The sequence below is a fragment of the Triticum urartu genome, chromosome 3, assembly GCF_003073215.2.
Source record: "Triticum urartu cultivar G1812 chromosome 3, Tu2.1, whole genome shotgun sequence".
NCBI lineage: Eukaryota > Viridiplantae > Streptophyta > Magnoliopsida > Poales > Poaceae > Triticum > Triticum urartu.
In genome coordinates, this window is record NC_053024.1 from 734,646,569 (window position 1) to 734,669,122 (window position 22,554).

Here is a 22,554-nt window from a genome sequence, read left to right on the forward strand (position 1 = left end):
CAAGGATATCCAAGAGCCTAAGCTTGGGGATGCCTCGGAAGACACCCCCTCTTTCGTCTTCGTTCATCGGTAACTTTACTTGGAGCTATATTTTTATTTACCACATGATATGTGTTTTGCTTGGAGCGTCAATTTATTTTGTTAGGATTTTCTTGCTGTTATTTAGAACAATGTTTTGCATCTTTTATTTCAAATAAAAGCGGCATTGATAGTCTTTACTATGCCTATTTTAGAAGTCCACATATTGCTGTTTGAAAACAGAAAGTTTACCGCTGTTGCAATAATTCCCTAGAAAATTCAGAATGTGATAAAATGTTGAAACCTTTTGCATATTAAGCTATGATAAATTTACTACAGTGGGAATTTTCTTTCATAATTTTTGGAGCTAGGGAAGTATGGATGTTGCAGCATTCTTTACAGACTATCCTGTTTAGGCAGATTGCTGTTATGTTTGCATTGTTTGCATATGTTTGCTTCTTTAATGATTCTATTTGAGGATAGGACTATGAAATATGCAGAGGCATTTAGTATGCGATGTTGAATAATAATTTTGGTGATTTGCTACAGTAGAGTATGATAAGGTTTTTGCAATGGTTTATGCTAACTTATCTCACGAGTCCTTGTTGAGTTTTGTGTGGATGAAGCTTTTGAGATTTAGGGAGACCGTGATACGAGAGGAATTAAGGAGACACAAAAGCTCAAGCTTGGGGATGCCCAAAGCACCCCAAGATAATATTTCAAGAATTCTCAAGCATCTAAGCTTGGGGATGCCCCGGTTGGCATCCCACCTTTCTTCTTCAACAACTATCGGTTAGTATCGGTTGATCCTAAGTTTTTGCTTCTTCACATGATGTTTGCTATTCTTAGAATGTCATTTTATTTTGCTTTGCTTGCTATTTGAATAGAATACCAAGATCTAAAATTATTAAATGTTAGAGAGTCTTCACATAGTTGCATCATTATTCAACTACTCATTGATCTTCACTTATATCTTTCGGAGTAGTTTGTCATTTGCTCTAGTGCTTCACTTATATCTTTTAGAGCATGGTGGTAGTTTTATTTTGAAGAAATAGATGAACTCTCATGATTCACTTAGATTATTTTGAGAGTCTTAATAGCATGGTAATTTGCTTAGAATCCTAATATGCTAGGTATTCAAGAATAATAAAATTCTCTTATGAGTGTGTTGAATACTAAGAGAAGTTTGATACTTGATGATTGTTTTGAGATATGAGGATGGTAATATTAGAGTCATGCTAGTTGAATAGTTGTGAATTTGAGAAATACTTGTGTTGAAGTCTGTGATTCCCGTAGCATGCACGTATGGTGAACCGTTATGTAACGAAGTCGGAGCATGATTTATTTATTGATTGTCTTCCTTATGAGTGGCGGTCGGGGACGAGCGATGGTCTTTTCCTACCAATCTATCCCCCTAGGAGCATGCGTGTAGTACTTTGTTTCGATAACTAATAGATTTTTGCAATAAGTATGTGAGTTCTTTATGACTAATGTTGAGTCCATGGATTATACGCACTCTCACCCTTCCACCTTTGCTAGCCTCTCTAGTACCGCGCAACTTTCGTCGGTATCATACACCTACCATATACCTTCCTCAAAACAGCCACCATACCTACCTATTATGGCATTTCCATAGCCATTAAGAGATATATTGCCATGCAACTTTCCACCGTTCCGTTTATTATGACACGCTTCATCATTGTCATATTGCTTAGCATGATCATGTAGTTGACAAAGTATTTGTGGCAAAGCCACCGTTCATAATTCTTTCATACATGTCACTCATGCATCATTGCATATCCCGGTACACCGCCGGAGGCATTCATATAGAGTCATACTTTGTTCTAGTATCGAGTTGTATCATTGAGTTGTAAATAAATAGAAGTGTGATGATCATCATTCAATAGAGCATTGTCCCCCAAAAAAGAGAAAGGCCAAATAAAAAAAATAAAAGGGACAATGCTACTATCCTTTTACCACACTTGTGCTTCAAAGTAGCACCATGATCTTCATGATAGAGAGTCTCTTATGTTGTCACTTTCATATACTAGTGGGAATCTTTCATTATAGAACTTGGCTTGTATATTCCAATTATGGGCTTCCTCAAAATGCCGTAGGTCTTCGTGAGCAAGCGAGTTGGATGCACACCCACTAGTTTCTTTTGTTGAGCTTTCATACATTTATAGCTCTAGTGCATCCGTTGCATGGCAATCCCTACTCACTCACATTGATATGTATTGATGGGCATCTCCATAGCCCATTGATACGCCTAGTTGATGTGAGACTATCTTCTCCCTTTTTGTCTTATCCACAACCACCATTCTATTCCACCTATGGTGCTATGTCCATGGCTCACGCTCATGTATTGCGTGAAGATTGAAAAGGTTTGAGAACATCAAAAGTATGAAACAATTGCTTGGCTTGTCATCGGGGTTGTGCATGATTTAAATATGTTGTGTGGTGAAGATGGAGCATAGCCAGACTATATGATTTTGTAGGGATAACTTTCTTTGGCCATGTTATTTTGACAAGACATGATTGCTTAGTTAGTATGCTTGAAGTATTATTATTTTTATGTCAATACTAAACTTTTGTCTTGAATCTTATGGATCTGAATATTCATACCACAATTAAGAAGAATTACATTGAAACTATGCCAACTAGCATTCCACATCAAACATTATCTTTTTATCATTTACCTACTCGAGGACGAGCAGGAATTAAGCTTGGGGATGCTTGATACGTCTCCAACGTATCTATAATTTTTGATTGCTCCATGCTATATTATCTACTGTTTTGGGCAATATTTGGCTTTATTATCCACTTTTATATTATTTTTGGGACTAACCTATTAACCAGAGGCCCGGCCCAGATTTGCTGTTTTATGCCTATTTCAGTGTTTTGAAGGAAAGGAATATCAGACGGAGTCGAAACGAAACGAAATAAACTGGAGAAGTTATTTTTGGAAGGAAACACACCTGATGGACTTGGACCCCACGTCAAGGAAGGAACGAGGTGCTCATGAGGTTGGGGGGCGCGCCCCCCTAGGGCGCGCCCCCTGTCTCGTGGGGCCCTCGTGGCTCCCCTGACGTACTTCTTCCGCCTATATAACTCCACGTACCCTAAAACTTCCAGAACGCAACATAGATCGGGAGTTCCGCCGCCAGAAGCCTCCGTAGCCACCGAAAACCAATCTAGACCCGTTTCGGCACCCTGCCGGAGGGGGCAATCCCTCTCCGGTGGCCATCTTCATCATCCCGGTGCTCTCCATGACGAGGAGGGAGTAGTTCTCCCTCGGGGCTGAGGGTATGTACTAGTAGCTATGTGTTTGATCTCTCTCTCTCTCTTGTGTTCTTGATTTGGCACGATCTTGATGTATCGCGAGCTTTGCTATTATAGTTGGATCTTATGTTTCTCCTCCCCCTCTTCTCTCTTGTAATGAATTGAGTTTCCCCTTTGAAGTTATCTTATCGGATTGAGTCTTTAAAGACTTGAGAACACTTGATGTATGTCTTGCCGTGGATATCTGTGGTGACAATGGGATACCACGTGCCACTTGATGTATGTTTTGGTGACCAACTTGCGGGTTCCGCCCATGAACCTATGCATAGGGGTTGGCACACATTTTCGTCGTGATTCTCCGGTAGAACTTTGGGGCACTCTTTGAGGTCCTTTGTGTTGGTTGAATAGATGAATTTGAGATTGTGTGATGCATATCGTATAATCATACCCACGGATACTTGTGGTGACATTGGAGTATCTAGGTGACATTAGGGTTTTGGTTGATTTGTGTCTTAAGGTGTTATTCTAGTACGAACTCTAGGGCTGTTTGTGACACTTATAGGAATAGCCCAACGGATTGATTGGAAAGAATAACTTTGAGGTGGTTTCGTACCCTACCATAATCTCTTCGTTTGTTCTCCGCTATTAGTGACTTTGGAGTGACTCTTTGTTGCATGTTGAGGGATAGTTATGTGATCCAATTATGTTATCATTGTTGAGGGAACTTACACTAGTGAAAGTATGAACCCTAGGCCTTATTTCCACACATTGTAATACCGTTTACGCTCACTTTTATCACTTGCTACCTTGCTGTTTCTATATTTTCAGATTACAAAAACTATTATCTACTATCCATATACCACTTGTATCACCATCTCATCGCCGAACTAGTGCACCTATACAATTTACCATTGTATTGGGTGTGTTGGGGACACAAGAGACTCTTTGTTATTTGGTTGCAGGGTTGCTTGAGAGAGACCATCTTCATCCTACGCCTCCTACGGATTGATAAACCTTAGGTCATCCACTTGAGGGAAATTTGCTACTGTCCTACAAACCTCTGCACTTGGAGGCCCAACAACGTCTACAAGTAGAAGGTTGTGTAGTAGACATCAACCCTTGTTATCGAGAAGCATATTTTCTTTGAATTTGTTTAAAAGACGATAGCCCCAGCCTCTACATCATTGGATGCACATCTCCATTTTTTTAACCAACATGTTTGGTTGTTCACATAACATCCATCTAGGTTGTGGGGGCATATCTAGGATGTTGTATTACTTGCACACTCGACTAGGTCTGCAACGCACGCTTCCTCAATACAGCCTAGCGACTGGCTCTTGGGAATGACTGGATCGGCCGTTTCTAGCAAGTTTGGCCCAAGCGAGGACATGGAAGACACATGGCTGCACGGGAGGAGGGAACGGGAAATGACCTGATGTTTATCAATGATGCACAGTAAAATCCCCTCACCACTCTCTCACCGTGCACTCTCTCATGCCAGTCTCCTCTCACCTTCAGCGAGAAGATCTAGACGACGAGCATTAGTGGCAGGAAGATGTGGACGGCGACCATCCGAATGCGCTTCATCATGACTTCGTCAATGACGATAAGCTATATATATGGTAGTTTGTTGAACCTCATGATCTTTATTGCAATGCTCTACCGGCAAGCTGGTCCTCAACAATGCTGCTGACAACAGCTACTCAAAGGGTGCAGGTGAAGGCCGCGGCTCCAAGAGGCAGAGGGGGAGGCCGACGAAGGTTGGGCATTTCCATGAGGAAGTATCCCAGCCCACTTTTGCCATGTGCTCTTAGAAGCTGGGTTGGAGGTGCTTCCGATACCTGATACATTTTGTGGTTACCTGGGCACAACCCAAGGGTCATTGTTCTCATGACGAGCACCGATTGCAATTGGATGGTGACGCTGAAGGGCTGTCATGAATTAAGGGTGGTCGGGCTTCTCCATTGCCCATCAACTATAGATCGGGTAGTTCTTGACCTTCAAGGTCCTAACCTACGATGCTCTCCGGGTCACCATCTTCGACCGATCATGCACAATGGTGGTAATCAAGTGCGCCGAGAATGAGCCAACTTTTGTCGTGACTGACGAGTAGTGTTGTTTAATGTTGTTGATGCTATGTGGTGAACTAGTTTGTAGTACATGTGTCTGGTGAACAATTATGACTGTGGTTTAATGCTTGTTTAGTAGTGTGGCTTATTCGCTATTCTTTTGTGTTGTTGGTATTATTGTGCCTATGTTTATGTGTGCTGGTAACCTCACACTCAAAGAAGAGGTTACCACACCGCGCATGTTGCACATAACCAAATAGCCGAGTCTTGCATCGGGAGAGCACAAACATGCAACCAAATGGCGTGCTTCTATTTCTGCTCTCATGCAGACTGGGCCTTTCTGGGCAACCAAATGACATGCACAACATGGACAAGACCTCGTATTTGCTCACACAAGCTCTACTGGCCCAGGCTGAGCGAAAATGTGAAAACCCCAACGGGAACCATACACGCCCAAAGTAAGTCTAAGTCACCAAGTGTAAAAAAGATTTATAGTAAAAAGCGATTATATGTGTTAGAAACAATATTACATAGCTCATCCACATAAATTTTTATTCGCACGCTAGTCAAACTGGTTGAAAAAACATGTGCAACTGTTTCTAGATGATTGCACCAAAAGGCCATAATCCCCGTGCGTCCACACGCTGCAGTGTTCACCACGTATGGATTGATGTCGTAGCTCTGAAAATAACCTGCATCTTTTTGGAATAGATGATCTATTAAAAACACACTCATTCTAGCAATTTCAAATTGTCCAAAGAATGGCGCAGACGCCCCTTGGATTTTCCCTTCAAATTTCGATGAATACGTCCAAACCAAATACCAAAGAAATTTGATATACTTGTTGGTGGTGATAAATTAAAAATAATGTTAATTGTGTGCCAAATCAATGTAGAGAACAAACATGACATGAATGAATCATTAATTGTTTCTTGTTGATAACAAAAACAACATTTTGTGCTACCCTACCAATTACGTTTTGCCAGATTATCTTTGGTAAGAATTACCTCCCCTACATGAATTACATGAAAACTTTAATTTTATATGGGACTTTTGTTTTCCTATGTGCTTTGTTCAAAAAATAGTCCCATAATTCATCAGATCCGCATACATAGAGTTCACCGTGAAGACAACATTGGTAGTCAAGCTCCACTGGAATGTACCTCTCGCATTTGAGTTAGATTGATCGACACCAACTTATTAAATGGATCCACTTAAAAAAAATTCACCAAGTAAAGCTTGCTGAAGTGAATATTCAAAGGGCTAACCGCTAGAACAAAAGCCATCGAGGCCTCCTGCCTTAACGCAATTCTAAAGGGTCGGGTATGGAAGAGCTAATGGAGTGTTCCCCAACCATGTATCTTCCTAGAAACCCACTGATTGGCCATCACCGACCATAAAGGATGCTCTCATAAAAAAAATGAAGACTTGACCTTCATCAAACCCTTCCAAAATGTCAAATCAGTAGGCTTCGCATCAACTTGTGATATCATTTTGGAATATATGTATTTTTTGTGCAGCAACTCTTGCCAAACACCTTGTTAAGCAATATGCAACCATTTGATGAGCAACCACTTGTTTTTTATTTTTCATGATTTCAATGACCAACCCAGCTTGATCCTTAGGGCTAATAGAATGTCCCATTTAGCAATTATGTACTTCCTCTTCAATTCCTCACACCATCAGAAGAATCAAGACCGGTAAAAATCTAGTCTTTTTGACACCTCTTTAGGTATGTCAAAAAAGGAGAGCATGAACATCGGTAGAATAGTAAGAACAATGTTTATGAGGGTAAGTTGTCCTCCATATGAAAAAAATCTTACTCTTCTAACTGTTGAGCTTCTTTTGAAACGGTCTTAAGTTATTTTTTTCAATACTTGTTGGTGAGCCTACAGTGATGAATGGGAATTCTGAGGTATGTTAACGGAAGGGATCCCACTCAGAGCCAAACAGTTACCTGTACTGACTCTCCTCCTATTTGGCATTACCAAAACATGAGGTCACTTTTGTGGAAATTAATTTTCATCCAGTTTTTTTAAACGACACATGATCAACTTCATATTAGTCGCATTTTGAAGGTTGTGCTCCATAAAAATGATCTTGTCATCCGAATACTAGTGGATGGACACACGTGCATCAACCAGATGTCGAATAAGGCCCCCAACATGACCATCCTTCTTAGCCCTTTCTATGAGAATAGGCGGCATATCCGTCACAATATTAAACGAAATTGACGACATGGGGTGCCCTTCCCTCAAACCCTCCTGGATTTGAAAAAATGACTGAGCTCATCATTGATATTAACCCCAAAATTCCCACATTGAATGAAAGAAGACACTTTTTGCGTCCGTTCATCTGAAATGCCTTTCAAGCGCTTGTCAACCACGATAAAAATAAACATATTCTCTTGATCTTTTTCAATGACAATGATGCTAAAACAACAATGGTTGACTTGGTAATGCACACATACCATATTCATTAATATATTGTGTGTTTTTGCATTTGTAATTAAGTAGATTAATTAGGTACTATATAATTTGAACCTACAATGGTAATTAAGTGTTACCTATTAGTTTGGTCGGTTTGACCATCCCTAGGTGGTGACACGGTACATGCATAGGTATAGCGTACTAAAGACATATACAATGATGTTATCTTAAAAGTGTCATATAGGATAAATGTTGAGGTGGAGAAAAATGAAATCAGAAGAAGGAGAAAATAGACTAGACTTTCTCTTAATTAAGAGATGTTGTCTTAGCAACCGCATCTCTCACCAAATATTTAGGCACATCTAGTTATTGGAGATAAGACGAGATGATCCATTGTACATCATTTATTTATTGTCATCTCTAAATTACGCTACAGGCTTATGATAACACTGTCTTATCAACCAATGTATGTACCCTAAGATATTATATCAGGTTGCATGCATTGTCAGGTATAATAATGGAAGAAATGGGCGATATAGTTACTTGGTTATTTAGTCAAATATTTTTGGAGGGAAGAGACTGAATAAACCTTTTTAAGTGAATTGATACACATTGTTCCCATATATAAATAACAAAAGTTAACTTTTTGACCTTTGAGCATGAACATGGACGTGGTAAAAGAAAAAAATCAAGCATGATACATTTTCTACTTTTCATAATTGGGTAGCTCACTGCGGCTGGGAACACCTATGGTGTAGTTTGGTGAGGCGGAAGGTGAGACCAAACTTTGATGTAAAATAGTAAAACTAAGAGCAAATTTAAGTTATATCTAATAAAAATATTATGATTAAATTATTTTGAATAGGAAACCAATATTATACTTTTTGTGGTATATGACTTATACTCCCTTCATTCCTCAAAAAACAAAAACTTATACTCCCTTCGTCCAAAAATAGTTCATGCTTGTTCGAACTTGCATGACAAATAGTTAAGAGGGGTCATGTATGCTTCATTCATTGGCTCATACAGTTTTTGGTCATAAATGCTTCGACACACATTAGCTTGAAACAATATTGGAGACACCAGAAAGAAAACTTAAGGTGAGCTATGCTTTATGACAAAGGGAGTATTTTGCTAGCAAAATTCATGTTCAAAGTTTGACCCCAAATATGAGGGTGCCTTACAAGCATAGAAGAAACAATTATATAATGTTAACAAAAAGGGAGTTTGCTCTACTATCCAATACTTGGTCTATCTAAAACACAACCTAATACAATAGAGTGCATCTAAATTCAGTGACGAGGTTGGACCAATGGGTCCAACATATGCCAAGAGCATCGCTAGCCCTTCCCCTATGAGTTAATGATACGTCTCCAACGTATCTATAATTTATGAAGTATTCATGCCATGTTTACAATATTTTTATATGATTCTGGTATGATTTGATTAGAACTAACCCGAACTGACGCTGTTTTCAGCAGAACTACCGTGGTGTTGTTTTTGTGCAGAAATAAAAGTTCTCGGAATGCGATGAAAATCAATGGAGATTTTTTCTGGAAAATATGAAAAATACTGGAACGAAAATCTATCAGAGGGGAGTCACGGGGGCCCCACGAGGGTGGGGGCGCGCCCCCTGCCTCGTGGACTCCCCGAGGGCCCCCTAACGTGAAATCAACGCCAACTTCTCCTATAAATACAGAAACCTCCTAAAATTAACCTAGATCCAGAGTTCCGCCACCAGAAGCCTCCGTAGCCACCGAAAACCAATCTAGGCCCTCTCCGGCACCCTGCTGGAGGGGGCCATCATCACCGGAGGGCATGGAGGAGGATCCCGGAGGGGCCATCATCACCATGAAGGCCAAGGACCAGAGGGGGAACCTCTCCCCATCCAGGGGGGAGGCCATGGAAGAGGAAGCACAAGGGGAGAACCTCTCCTCCTCTCTCTTGGTGGCACAGGAGTGCCATCGAGAGGGGAATCATCGCCGCGGTGATCGTCTTCATCAACATCACCATCATCATCACCATCCTCATCTTTTTTACGCGGTCCACTCTCCCGCACCCCGTTGTAATCCCTACTTGAACATGGTGCTTTATGCCACATATTATGATCCAATGATGTGTTGCCATCCTATGATGTTTTGAGTAGATATCATTTGTCTTTGGGTTGATTGATGATCTAGATTGCTACGAGTTGTATGTTTTATTTTGGTGATGTCCTATGGTTCCCTCCGTGTCGCGCAAGCGTGAGGGATTCCTGTTGTAGGGTGTTGCAATACGTTCATGATTCGCTTATAGTGGGTTGGTGAGTGACTAAAACACAAACCCGAGTAAGGGGGTTGTTGCGTATGGGAATAAAGAGGACTTGATACTTTAATGCTATGGTTGGGTTTTACCTTAATGATCTTTAGTAGTTGCGGATGCTTGCTATAGTTCCAATCATAAGTGCATATGATCCCAGAAGAGAAAGTATGTTAGCTTATGCCTCTCCCTCATATGAAATTGCAATGACGACTATCGGTCTTGTTAACAATTGCCTAGGACAATTCCGCACACCGATCCACCATTATTCCACACTCGCTATTTATAATATTTAGTAATATAATCTAACTTTATGATAGCAGCCCCTACTTTCATACTTTATCTCTCCGATATCATGCAAAGTTATCCTCTTCATACCCACAACGTAGTTTTATTTCTCGTTTCTAGTTGGAAGCAAACGTTCGGTGTACATAGAGTCGTATCAGTGGTAGATAGGACTTGAGAGAATATTGATCTTACCTTTAGCTCCTTGTGGGTTCGACACTCCATACTTATTCTTCCACCGTTGGAAATTGCTACGATGATTCCCTGCACTTGGGGATTATCAGTTAACTCTATACACCACCTCATTAAAATTAAGTCCAATTAATTTGAATTGTTTGGGAGGGCTATAGCTAGTCTTTTCCCCTAACTTAGCTCTCAAATGTTTTCCTTGCCATTTCTCCCAACCATTCGCATACACAAACACCATTTGAACTGTACATGCATAACATTTATTTTAGAAATCAATGTTTGCAATAGACATATTTGAACCATATTAACACAACACAAGGTCTAAATGAAGTTAATAATCCAAAATAACTTGATACACAAGAACGAATATAGTCTATGAAGTCCCACAAGTGCTTGGCATGGTCATCTTAGAGTTGGTCATGAGCTCCCCTGGTTCTCAATCTTTCGATGCATTTCAAGGAATTTCTGGATCACACTGGTTTGATGATGATCTGTGACATGCGCTTCACGTAGTCATAGTTGTAGTTCATTGATTGACCTCACTCATCCTTTGTGGTCATGTTATGAAAGATCACACATGTTATCATAATCTTCAGCAAACTACTGTAAATCCCCATTTTTCCTACCATTTATAACATTACCTAGTAGTACAATAATGTATTTTGGTTCCAATTCACATTATGTCCATGGAAGTTGCAAAGCGAGCTTGCAACACCCCACCATGCCCTATTATCAAGGTGGGTACGAAAAAACTATGAATGAGCTTGCCGCGTTGGGTATCATATGATCAAGATCTGCTTTCTCAGGAATTTTCTACTTCTATGACAAACCATCTTTGACATGGCCCTATCAGCAAATACAATCTATGACTATTTTGGGCTATCAGGAAAAATTTAATTCATTTTAGAGCTCTGATGCCATGTTCTCGGGCATTTCTTCAATGTCTAATGCATAAAATCAAATGAGCCCAAGCATCAGTGGGAACCATCTTTCTTTACTCATTGACATAAGTCAGTGTTCTCATCAGTGGGGCACTCAAGTTGTTGGCTCTGAAGAGCTCAATCACATAATGTGAAATTTCTTCACACTCGAGATGATGGTATCTTCCCTATTACGATTATATTCATCTACATAGTCACCTGAAACTCCATATGCTAGCACTCGCATTGTCGTGGTACACTTAGACACATGACTTGCACTTATTTCTCCAACTGCACCCCTCCATGGCTGAACCAAACATAATGATCCTCCAATGCTCCTGCAATGCGCACAAATAGATCCCTGTGCATATTGAAAATTCACATGGAAAGGTACTTCGAATACACCGGATTGTCCACAAAGTAGTCCCTCATAAGTTTGGCACATCCTTCTGCCCTGTAGCGGAAATGGCCTAGCTGAAAACCCTGTCTCTTTTTTCCCCTCTTCCACTCAAATTATCACGACCACCGCCATCTCAAAATCATCATCTTCGTCTAACAACAAGCCGTCCAAAAATCTTCCAAGGGCCTCTTTGTTTGTGGATTACATCATAGATATGAATAGGAACAATGTTTAGACTACAAATCTACTACAAGAATAGGAAAAGCGGAAAAAGGGAATACCTTCAAAACAATCGTCGAGCACCTTTTAGGTGGAGAGAGGTCTACCACACAATAATAGGCAGCAGGGCTCGAGGGAGGTGGCGAAAGACAAATTGTAGGCATAGACGCTGGCCTAGTTCATTCCTGGCCTCATCAACGATCCAGGCTCATGACAATAGAGCCTGCCAGGTCGGGTCGGGTGTTGTAGGCGGTCATAGTAGAGGAGGCGAGAGCTTGCATTAATGTGTGTGTTATTGGTGATCTTCTTGCTTTAGGCGACTATGTGGAAATGGCCAAGATCGCATGGTGGCCAGTGGTGGGGATGAGCTTGGCTCCAGGTTCACAAGGAAGGCGAGGACGAGGTCAGCAGTGAAGACTAGCTAGGGTTGCGGCGGCCTAGGGTGAGGGTGGAGGTGGTGCTATGGAGGAATTGGGCACTGGTGGTTGGTGGCTAAAATCTCAGCCGACAGAAATTGCTCGGTTCTGGAGGGAATAGATAGAAGCTAAAACCTGCAGAAATATAGGGGCAAACATGGTTGTTTTGGGGGTATGCTAAAATATATTCAAAGTTACAAATGTATGGGGGGTAGATGTTATTAAATCCCTAAAAGACTAGGTTTTGGGGAGCTATAGCCTTTTAGGGAAGAGTTAGAAATGCTCTAAGATGCCATCTGAAACATCTTACAACAACTCCAATAGTTCCCCTATCCATTAAGAGTCTCCGTCTACGGGAAGTTGAGGCAAAAATAGCCCTCCAACAGCTCTCGTAAATTCTGAATTTTTTTTCATGGCATCCTGTTTACTTCACCCAACTCCCTCACCTTTTTTTTGCGCAGAAACATAGGGTTTATTACTCCAAAGTTACAGGTTTACAATCCTCAGCGATAAGCACGCTGACACACGGTGGAGAGCATCTCAGCTAACATGCTGTGCTATCCCCACATCTACCATAATTCGCTAACGAATCTGCAACCCTGTTTTGCTCTCTATGAATTTTAACTGGAATAACAACCCTATCCTTCAAGTACCCCTTAACAGTTCTAACCAGATGACCATGCATGGACCTATCCAACGAGTCATCCGACAGCGCCTTGAGTGCTAAGGAGCAATCCGACTGCAAAAGAATATTAGCCAAAGAGTGCTCGGCCGCCAACTTGAGTCCCTCTGCCATAGCTTGTAGTCCCTCACCTTTAGAGCAACTCCAACAGCTTTTGTAAAAACCTTCCATAAAAGTGTTTCTATAGGAAGTTTGTATATTTTAGGGGAATTTGTTTAATGAGATCTTTACTCAGTTCCCATAAAAATTTCCCCTAAAATTTCATTTTTTCTATTTCCCATCAAACAAGCCTAGGGCCCGCATGTAAGTGTCAATTTGGCTGATTTTTTCTATGTCTAGCTTATTGTCTTGTCTTCTAGTTTTGGCCGACTTGGTGATCGCGTTGCTGCAGCTAGTGTGACGGGCTTGCCTTCCACGCTAGACCGGGAGATAAGGGGCACCTATGGGAAGAAATCGGGAGAGAGAAGGGTGTCGCCGATTGGGACTAGGAGAGGACTGAGAGTAGTTGGGGATGGTTTCTAGTGTCGGCTGAGGCTTCTCCTGGGTCATTCCCAAGCAGCACACAGTGTCCCTCCACCCATTGCATTGGTCTCAGCCACAGGCGACTCCCTATGCTGGCCACAGCTCCTCTAGCAATGGTCATCGGCGATGGATCCGCTAAAATTCAAGGGATAAGAGCATTACTAGTAGCGCCCTCAAACCCTCAAACCCTTAAAAATAACTGCTTTTTTACAGTTTTCGTCGAAAAAAAGCCGTAGACTAGAACCCCTTAACCCTCAAACCCTCAAAAAAAATTAAAGGTCCAACCCTCAAACCCTCTCCTAATCCTCAAAAGTAAGGGTTGGGGAGCAAAACCTACCCCAACCCTCATTTGGCGGTTATCCTCGCGCGGGAGGGGAAAATCCTCCCAACTCCCGCGCCCACGCCCGCGACCGCCGCTGCTAGTCGCCCCCGTCACCGGCGGCCACCCCGTCGACCTCCCGCGCGCAACGACAACGTCATTCATGAGGAATATTCCGTTATAAGGGTTGGGTTTGAGAGTTCTAATCTTTGCCCCTGTTTTTCAACCCGTAAAAGTGCACAAAAAGATCATTTTTGAATCCTTAAAACGCTAGTGAGGGTTTGAGGGTTTGAGGGTTCTACTAGTAATGCTCTAAGACGGAGTGGAGACTGGAGAGGTCATGGTGTTGTTGTTGTGCTGCCACTTTGGGCACACCGCCACTGCGCTGCCCTCATCAGCGTAGCCACCCAGCGATGCACATTTTTCCTTTTTCGACTGGCCGAGAACTGAGAAAGATGGGGTCTAAGAGAGCATTTTGTAGAGTAGTTTTTATATATAGTGGAGTTGGGAAGTGGTGGATGCTTTTGATAGGTCCCAGTGTTGGTAAAACAAAACAAACCCCCCTAGATGCACATAACCCTGCCACGTACATTGTCACAGAGCAATAAAAAGTTAAAAGGTGACAAAAAGACTAGCGTGCATCCTTGGCTTGGTGTCATTGACCATGTTTGCTCACACCCCTCACCAGTGATGCTTTGTGTAGATCAATGTGGATCTAGGGGTAGGGAGAGGTTAAGTTGGCGCACGGGCGGCGTACGACGACCCCATCACCAGCCCCATCGTGAACCAGACCCCGCCCAGGGAGTATGTCATCGACTGCACGGTCGCGTGCGCGTAGGACTATGCTGGCCCGACGGATGCGCAGGGCCGGAGATACGACACCATTGTCGCGTTAGGAATGAGTAGGAGGATAGCATGTCGAGTGAGTTGTGTACCCAAGGAGGCGTGGTGGAGGACTTCATTCTACAATGGAGTGGAGCCTGGTGCATCTTGGACAGAGGCTGGCAGTGGTAGTAGCCCGAGGCTTGATATTGGTGGCAGACACAAAAGGGAACGCAAGGAGGACATGAAACAAAGAATGCAGATGGAGGGTGTGCGCCGATACGTCTGAGTTGTTCATGTTGAGCGCCTAGGAGATGTGGATGTCTCTATCGGTGGCGGCCACGTACAAGATGTCGATGACATCGACATCAGAATATCCGCCGTGGCAGGTGTAGGGACGTCGAGCACAACCAGGGCCGGTCCTGATATTTCAGGGGCCCAGGGCGAAATTGCAACCCGGGGCCCCTAGTATAAAGATCATACTAATAATCTCATTTCTTTTTAGATTCATTCCTTTACCTAACTTATTATTGTTTATTATTTCAAAATAAAACGAGAATTGTAAATAGTGTATTCCTTTACTTAATTAGACAAATCGAATACCTGATAGAGGGTAAACATCAAGATGAAAGGTTTAAAGTTTAAAAGCTTCATTTGCAACAATAAAAGATCATTTACCTACCCGACGGCTACGGGAGTCTGAGTGGCTTTATTATATAACCATGTTTGGATTAAAGTTATGTGTGTATAGTTGAGACCTCCTTCTAATTTTTATGTTAAATTTGCAGTCATATGATTTGGAGAGAGAATGCAAAGAACGACAATCAAACACATAGCAGGCAACTTTTTCAATAGATAAGGCGATTGGTGTTGTGTCGACAAAGTCCAGATTGAAATAAGAAATAGAGCAACGGGCACACGAAATTAAAATTTTGTACTGCATCATATGCGAGACCTTCTAAGATCTGACTGCTGCTGCACTATATGAACATGACCAACTAGAAAGAGGAGGTTAGGGATGACTTTATAAGTGGGTGGCTTCGTCTTGCACATGAGAGGCATCTCACGAACGGAGGATAACACAACGGGACTGGGGACCTGGAGGAAGACCAGCCGGCCGCATGACGGAGAGCGATCTACATTGGTGTCGAGACTCGTGATTGGAGCCCTTGCGGGAATAGGATCGTCACGAAGCGGCGAACTCGCGATGGGAAGAAGGAAAACAGGGATTTCTCCGTGCGTGTGTGTCTAGGTCGATGCCATGGGCTCCTTGCGAACCCTGGAGGGCCCCCCTAGATTTCGGGGGCCCTGGGCGGCCGCCCCCCTGCCATCCCCCCAGGGCCGGCCCTGATGGTGGCCTTTGTGGTTCGATCAACAGGTGGTATAGAAGAAGAAACAACAAAAAAGTGAAGTGAGCATGTTGGGTAAGAAGAACAAGAAAGAATCAATAAAGTTCGACTTTCAGATCAACATTACATCAATTGCCAAAACAATTAATATTTGAAAATCAATTGGGAAAGTTCTTTTGGGTCCCTTGATTATTTATTAAATTTATTCGTGCTACAAACTTTAGACTGATAACTTTGAGCCACACTAACTTTCCATACTTGACAAATTTGTCCGTTCCCTTAGCCAAAGTGGAATGTAGGATTGTGTGCTGATAGTTTCTCACACGTGCTAGCACAAATAGCACGAAAGAAAAGGCAAAGTATATGTTAGAAAATAGCAATAAAATAAGGAGCAATGAAAGATACTAAAAATGGCGGAAAAGTAGAAAAGTAATGAACGTTAAAATGTGACAAAATATCCATAACATTCTGGAAATCTACTAAAAATATTGGATTTAAAATTGGAGAATTTCATACAATTTAAGAAAAACAATCTTTAGAACGTATCTTGAACAACTAGGGAATTTGAGTAAACTTTGGAATATTTTCTAAGCATTCATGTAACTTGCCATATTTTTTCTTTCATTAATGTTCCTGAACTATTTTTGAGTTTTCTTGAATTTCTAGCAACCGCTTCCTGCTAAGGTAGATTGGCAGTCAAGCGACCCCCACGCAACCACTGTCTAGCGTGACTCTGTACCGAGTTGTCCACGTTGGTACAGCGCGACGCCGTCGGAATAGGACACACCCCAGGCTCACCCTCGGCACTTTAGGTCCCTCCTGACACCTTTGCTAGAAATCCAACGAACTTATCCGCCTTGTCGAGTTACTCCGGCAGAAATCAAGCTCGGTGCTTGCTAGGTGTTCCACGGAATTCCACAACTGAGCTCTGTGCATGAAATATGGATACTGATGAAAGTCTTCTACAAGATCTCTTCGAAGAGCGGTGGACGTGAACTGGGCAATAAGACCACTAGTTCTACTTCTGTGTTCCTTGTTATGTTTGTTGGTGCACTGTGTTATGTTTGGTGAATAACTGTGTTGAATTTGAGGCTGTGGATTGATGAGCTACTTAATAATTTTAAGTGCTATCTGTATTTTATTTGTTCCGGGTTTATTTGACGAGAGTTTTATACCCCCTTTGTCTCATAATATAGAATGATATTAAATTCGATATACTCATATATTTAGATCATTGCATATGTACGTGAGTTTTGACGTCTGCTGTGAAAGCAATCTTTCTACCTAGATCTTTTGCCTTCTCACCTAAAATTGGATTTATAGGTAACCATGTTTGTCTGCTGTTCGAATGTCCAAGAGTTTTTTTTTTTTTTTGAGCATGAATGTCCAAGAGTTTAAGCAGCTGCACCCGTAAAAAAGAAAAGGAAGCCGCGTGGTGGCCAATTAACAAACGCAACATAACGTATCGATTGATTGACCATCCGACTCGTGTCGCGCGCGCTCCAGATCGCATCTCTACCTACCCATGCACTTTCCTGGCAGCGTACATACGTACGTAAGCGCGCGCGACCAGGACGCGGGACTCATCCAACGGCCACACCGCCACGCCGCTTCCCGCGTCCACCTAATCACCTCACCTATATATACCCCGCCCCAAGGACGAACTCCATTCACCAAACCAAAGCAGCAAAGCTAGCTAGCCAACTTACTACTCCTACTAGCTCTTCTCTACTCGTTGCTCTCCGGCAGCAAAGCGAGCTAGCTCCACTTCATTAAGCCACGCCTCACACCTCCTTTGCTCCTACAAAAATGGGCAGCTTGGACACCAACCCAATGTCCTTCTCCGCCTTGCCCAACGACAAGGCCGCGTTCGAGCCGCTCAATCCCGAAGATGTCCGCGCATACCTTCACAAGGCTGTCGACTTCATCTCCGACTACTACACCAACGTCGAGTCCATGCATGTTCTCCCTAACGTGAAGCCCGGATACCTGCAAGACGAGCTCAGTGCGTCCCCGCCAACCTACTCCGCGCCATTTGATGTCACCATGAAGGAGCTCAGGACCTCCGTCGTCCCCGGCATGACGCACTGGGCTAGCCCAAACTTCTTCGCCTTCTTCCCGTCCACGAACAGCGCCGCTGCCATCGCCGGCGACCTCATCGCCTCTGCCATGAACTCCGTTGGATTCACGTGGCAGGCCTCGCCTGCAGCCACCGAGATGGAGGTTCTCGCTCTCGACTGGCTTGCGCAGCTTTTGCGCCTACCCACTACCTTCATGAACCGCACCAGCAATGGTCGTGGCACTGGTGGTGGCGTCATCCTTGGCACAACAAGCGAGGCAATGCTTGTCACGCTAGTCGCCGCTCGTGATGCAGCGCTGCGCCGAACCGGCTCCGTCGGCGTGTCCGACATCCCACGCTTGACTGTGTATGCTGCCGACCAGACCCACTCCACGTTCTTCAAGGCGTGTCGCCTCGCAGGCTTCGACCCCGCCAACATCCGCTCCATCTCCACGGGGCCGGAAACTAACTACGGGCTCGACCCGGCCAAACTTCTCGAGGCAATGCAAGCTGATGCCAACGCCGGTCTTGTGCCTACATATGTTTGTGTCACGGTGGGCACCACGTCTTCCAACGCCGTCGACCCGGTGGGCGCCGTTGCAGACATTGCCGCCATGTTCAATGCGTGGGTCCACGTCGATGCTGCCTACGCTGGCAGTGCGTGTATCTGCCCGGAGTTTCGCCACCATCTCGACGGCGTTGAGCGCGTGGACTCCATTAGCATGAGTCCGCACAAATGGCTTCTCACATGCCTCGATTGCACCTGCCTTTACGTCCGTGATGCTCATCGGCTAAGCGACTCGTTGGAGACCAACCCGGAGTACCTCAAAAACGACGCTACCGAGTCTGGTGAGGTCACCGATCTTAAGGACATGCAGGTCGGCGTCGGTCGGCGCTTTCGCGGGCTCAAGCTTTGGATGGTCATGCGCACTTACGGTACTGCAAAGCTCCAAGAGCACATCCGTAGTGATGTCGCCATGGCCAAGATGTTTGAAGATTTTGTTCGTGCTGACGGTAGGTTCGAGGTGGTCGTGCCGAGAAACTTTGCTCTTGTGTGCTTTAGGATCAAGGCAAGTGGAGCCATGACGGAGGAGGATGCCGATGAGGTCAACCGTGTACTAATGGAGAATCTGAACAAGACTGGCAAGGCATATCTTGCGCATACGGTGGTTGGTGATAAGTTTGTGCTTCGGTTCGCCGTTGGGTCGTCGCTGCAAGAGGAGGGACATGTGAGAAGTGTCTGGGACCTCATCAAGAAGACCACGAGCAGTATCATGAATTAAGTGGATGGACCGGCTGACACAGAAAGTTCCATGAGTTACACATATCCGTATATTTAGGGTACGGATATTCTTTTAAATTTTATCTATTTATTCATTTTGCTTCAGTTCTGATTATTATGTATCATGTGGTTCTTATTCGGTTTTGTGATCTATATACCGACCGACGGAATATACGTAGCAGGCCGGTACAAAAAAAATTGATTATAGACTGTAAAAGGGCTTATATTGAATGACCATGAGATACTATATTTGTTATTGTACTCTGCAAGCGGGTGACGAATGCATGCCCACGCATCTCGATCAATCAAGAAATATACGGTTAACTCCGTTGGTTTTTTAGGTTTCAAGATGCCAGACCAAAGCCACTTGGTCACCGTGTATTCCCAACTTCCTGTTAATTATTTGAAACCATCTATCTGCCAATGCCATATAGTTCCATCTCTTGAGTCCAGGGGAAATAAGCAAAAATACGGGGGCAGAGTTTTGAAACGGACATTACATAATTAGGTGATTGGTTTAATTTGCGTCCAACGATCGATGTGTATTAGCAAATGAAGGAACGATCGACAGGTAGTATTATGTTTGAGTATGAACACAGCTTAATTAAAGTTCTGAATCAATCAAAGCAAAAGGGGGCATACAAGTGGGAGTACTAGGACAGTGCTACAGTAGCAAGAGCACACCCCTATATGTCTGCGGACGACACGGGTCGGTCAACTCTCATTTGACCTGCTCTGCAACCACAACCCCCATTTGCAAACCCCTATTTTCATATTTAATCCATGAAATGTGAAATTCATTATACCTAGTTCAGCATATACAGATAAAATGAGCTACATTTGAATAATAACTACCTTACTTTTCAACTCGTCGTTGGAGATATAGATGACCTATGCGCCGGGCGGACCGCCTCATGGTCATTGGCGTCGGGCCGGAACTCCGGCTACTCTTCCTTGTTGTCGAGATCCAGAAGAGTTGTGATACGTCTCCAACGTATTTATAATTTATGAAGTATCTATGCCGTTATATTATCATTCTTTGATGTTTTACAATTCTTTTATAGCAACTTTATATCATTTTTTGGGACTAACCTATTGACCCAGTGCCCAGTGCCAGTTGCTGTTTTTTGCTTGTTTTTTACATCGCAGAAAATCAATATCAAACGGAGTCCAAACACCGTGAAACTTTTTTTTGGATTTTTTATGGGCCAGAAGACTCCCGATGGGCCAAAGCAGCACCTGAGGGGTGCCCCGAGGGGGGCACAACCCAGCAGAGCGCGCCAGGGCCCCCTGACGCGCCCATGAGGGTTGGGCCCACCTTGGTGGCCTCCCGTATCCCTTCTTTGCACTATAAATTCCGAAATATTCTAAAACCCTTCGGGGTTAACCTAGATCAGAAGTTCCGCCGCTGCAGGGCTCCGTAGCCACCGAAAATCAATCTAGACCCATTCCGGCACCCTGCCGGAGGGGGAATCATCTCCGGTGGCCATCTTCATCATCTCGTCGGCCACCACGATGAGGAGGGAGTAGTCCACCCTCGAGACTGAGGGTTTGTACCAGTAGCTATGTGATAAATCTCTCTCTCTCTCTCGTGATCTATATCATGGGCTTTGTTAATATAGTCGAATCATATGATGTTTCTCCCCTCTATACTCTTGTTGTGATGAATTGAGTCTTTACACTTCGAAGTTTTTCTTGTCGGATTGAATATTCAGAGATGAGAACACATGATATATGTCTTGCGGTATGAATACTTGAGGTGACAATTGAGGTATCTTATTGATTCACTTGATATATGTTATGGCATTCAATTCGCGGATTCCCGCGGTGATACTGGGGTAATCTATGCATAGGGGTTGATGCACGTTTTTATTATCTTTTCTCCGATGGAAACTTTGGGGTCTCTTTATAGTTCTTTGTGTGGATTGAGTATTATGAATATGAACTTGCTTTGGTGTTATCTTAGTACGGACTCTAGGATAGATTGAACGGAAAAATAGCTTTGTGTAATTTTAGTACGGACTCTTGAATAGATCGAACGAAAAGAATAACTTTGAGGTGGTTTAGTACCCTACAAACAATTCTTATATTTTGTTCTCCGCTAATAGGAACTCGGGAGTGATTCTTCGTTACACTTTGAGGGATAATTATATGATCCAACTATGTTAGCATTGTTGAGAGGTTGCACTAGCGAAAGTACGGACCCTAGGCCTTGTTTTTTAAGCATTGCAATACGGTTTTTGTGCCCGTTTACTATTTGCTACCTTGCTGTTTTTATTTATTCAGATTATAAAAATATTTTTTAGCATCTGTATTACACTTTTATTACCATCTCTTCGCTGAACTAGTGCACCTATATAATTTGCCATTGTATTGGGTGTGTTGGGGACACAAGAGATTTCTTGTATTTGGTTGCAGGGTCGTTTGAGAGAGACCATCTTCATCCTACACCTCTCACGGATTGATAAACCTTAGGTCATCCACTTGAGGGAAAATTGCTACTGTCCTACAAAACTCTGCGCTTGGAGGCCCAACACGTGTCTACAAGAATAAAGTTGCGCAGTAGACATCAAGCTCTTTTCTGGTGCCATTGACGGGGAGGTGAGTGCTTGAAGGTATATCTTTAGGTCTTGCAATTGAATCTTTTAGTTTCTTGTTTTATCACTAGTTTGGTTTATAAAAGAAAACTACATAAAAATGGAATTTAGGTTGCATCATATTATTGATCATCTTTATAATATCTTTCTTGAAAATGATGGTTCGAAAAATTGTGCGCAATTGTTAGAAGAAGAAGTCAATAAAATGCTTGGCACAAAATATTTGAATGATGAGCATGATTGCAATGTTGTTAGTATGAATTGTTTGAATATCCAAAATGCTAATGATGATTGCACAAGTCATGACAAAAATGTTTCTTATAAGCATGTCACTTTTTGCGGAGTGAACTGGAAGTGCAATTGTGCACCAAAAATGGAAGATAGCTTTTTTAAGAAG

At 43.0% G+C, this 22,554-nt stretch overlaps 1 protein-coding gene across 1 annotated transcript; it reads left to right on the forward strand.

The window, feature by feature from the left end:
- Positions 1-17,909: 17,909 nt before the first annotated feature.
- LOC125549528 (tryptophan decarboxylase 1-like) lies at positions 17,910-19,809 on the forward strand. The gene has a single exon (XM_048712923.1). It carries the CDS (start codon positions 18,029-18,031, stop codon positions 19,559-19,561), a length of 1,533 nt encoding a protein of 510 aa, XP_048568880.1. The 5' UTR covers positions 17,910-18,028; the 3' UTR covers positions 19,562-19,809.
- Positions 19,810-22,554: the final 2,745 nt, after the last annotated feature.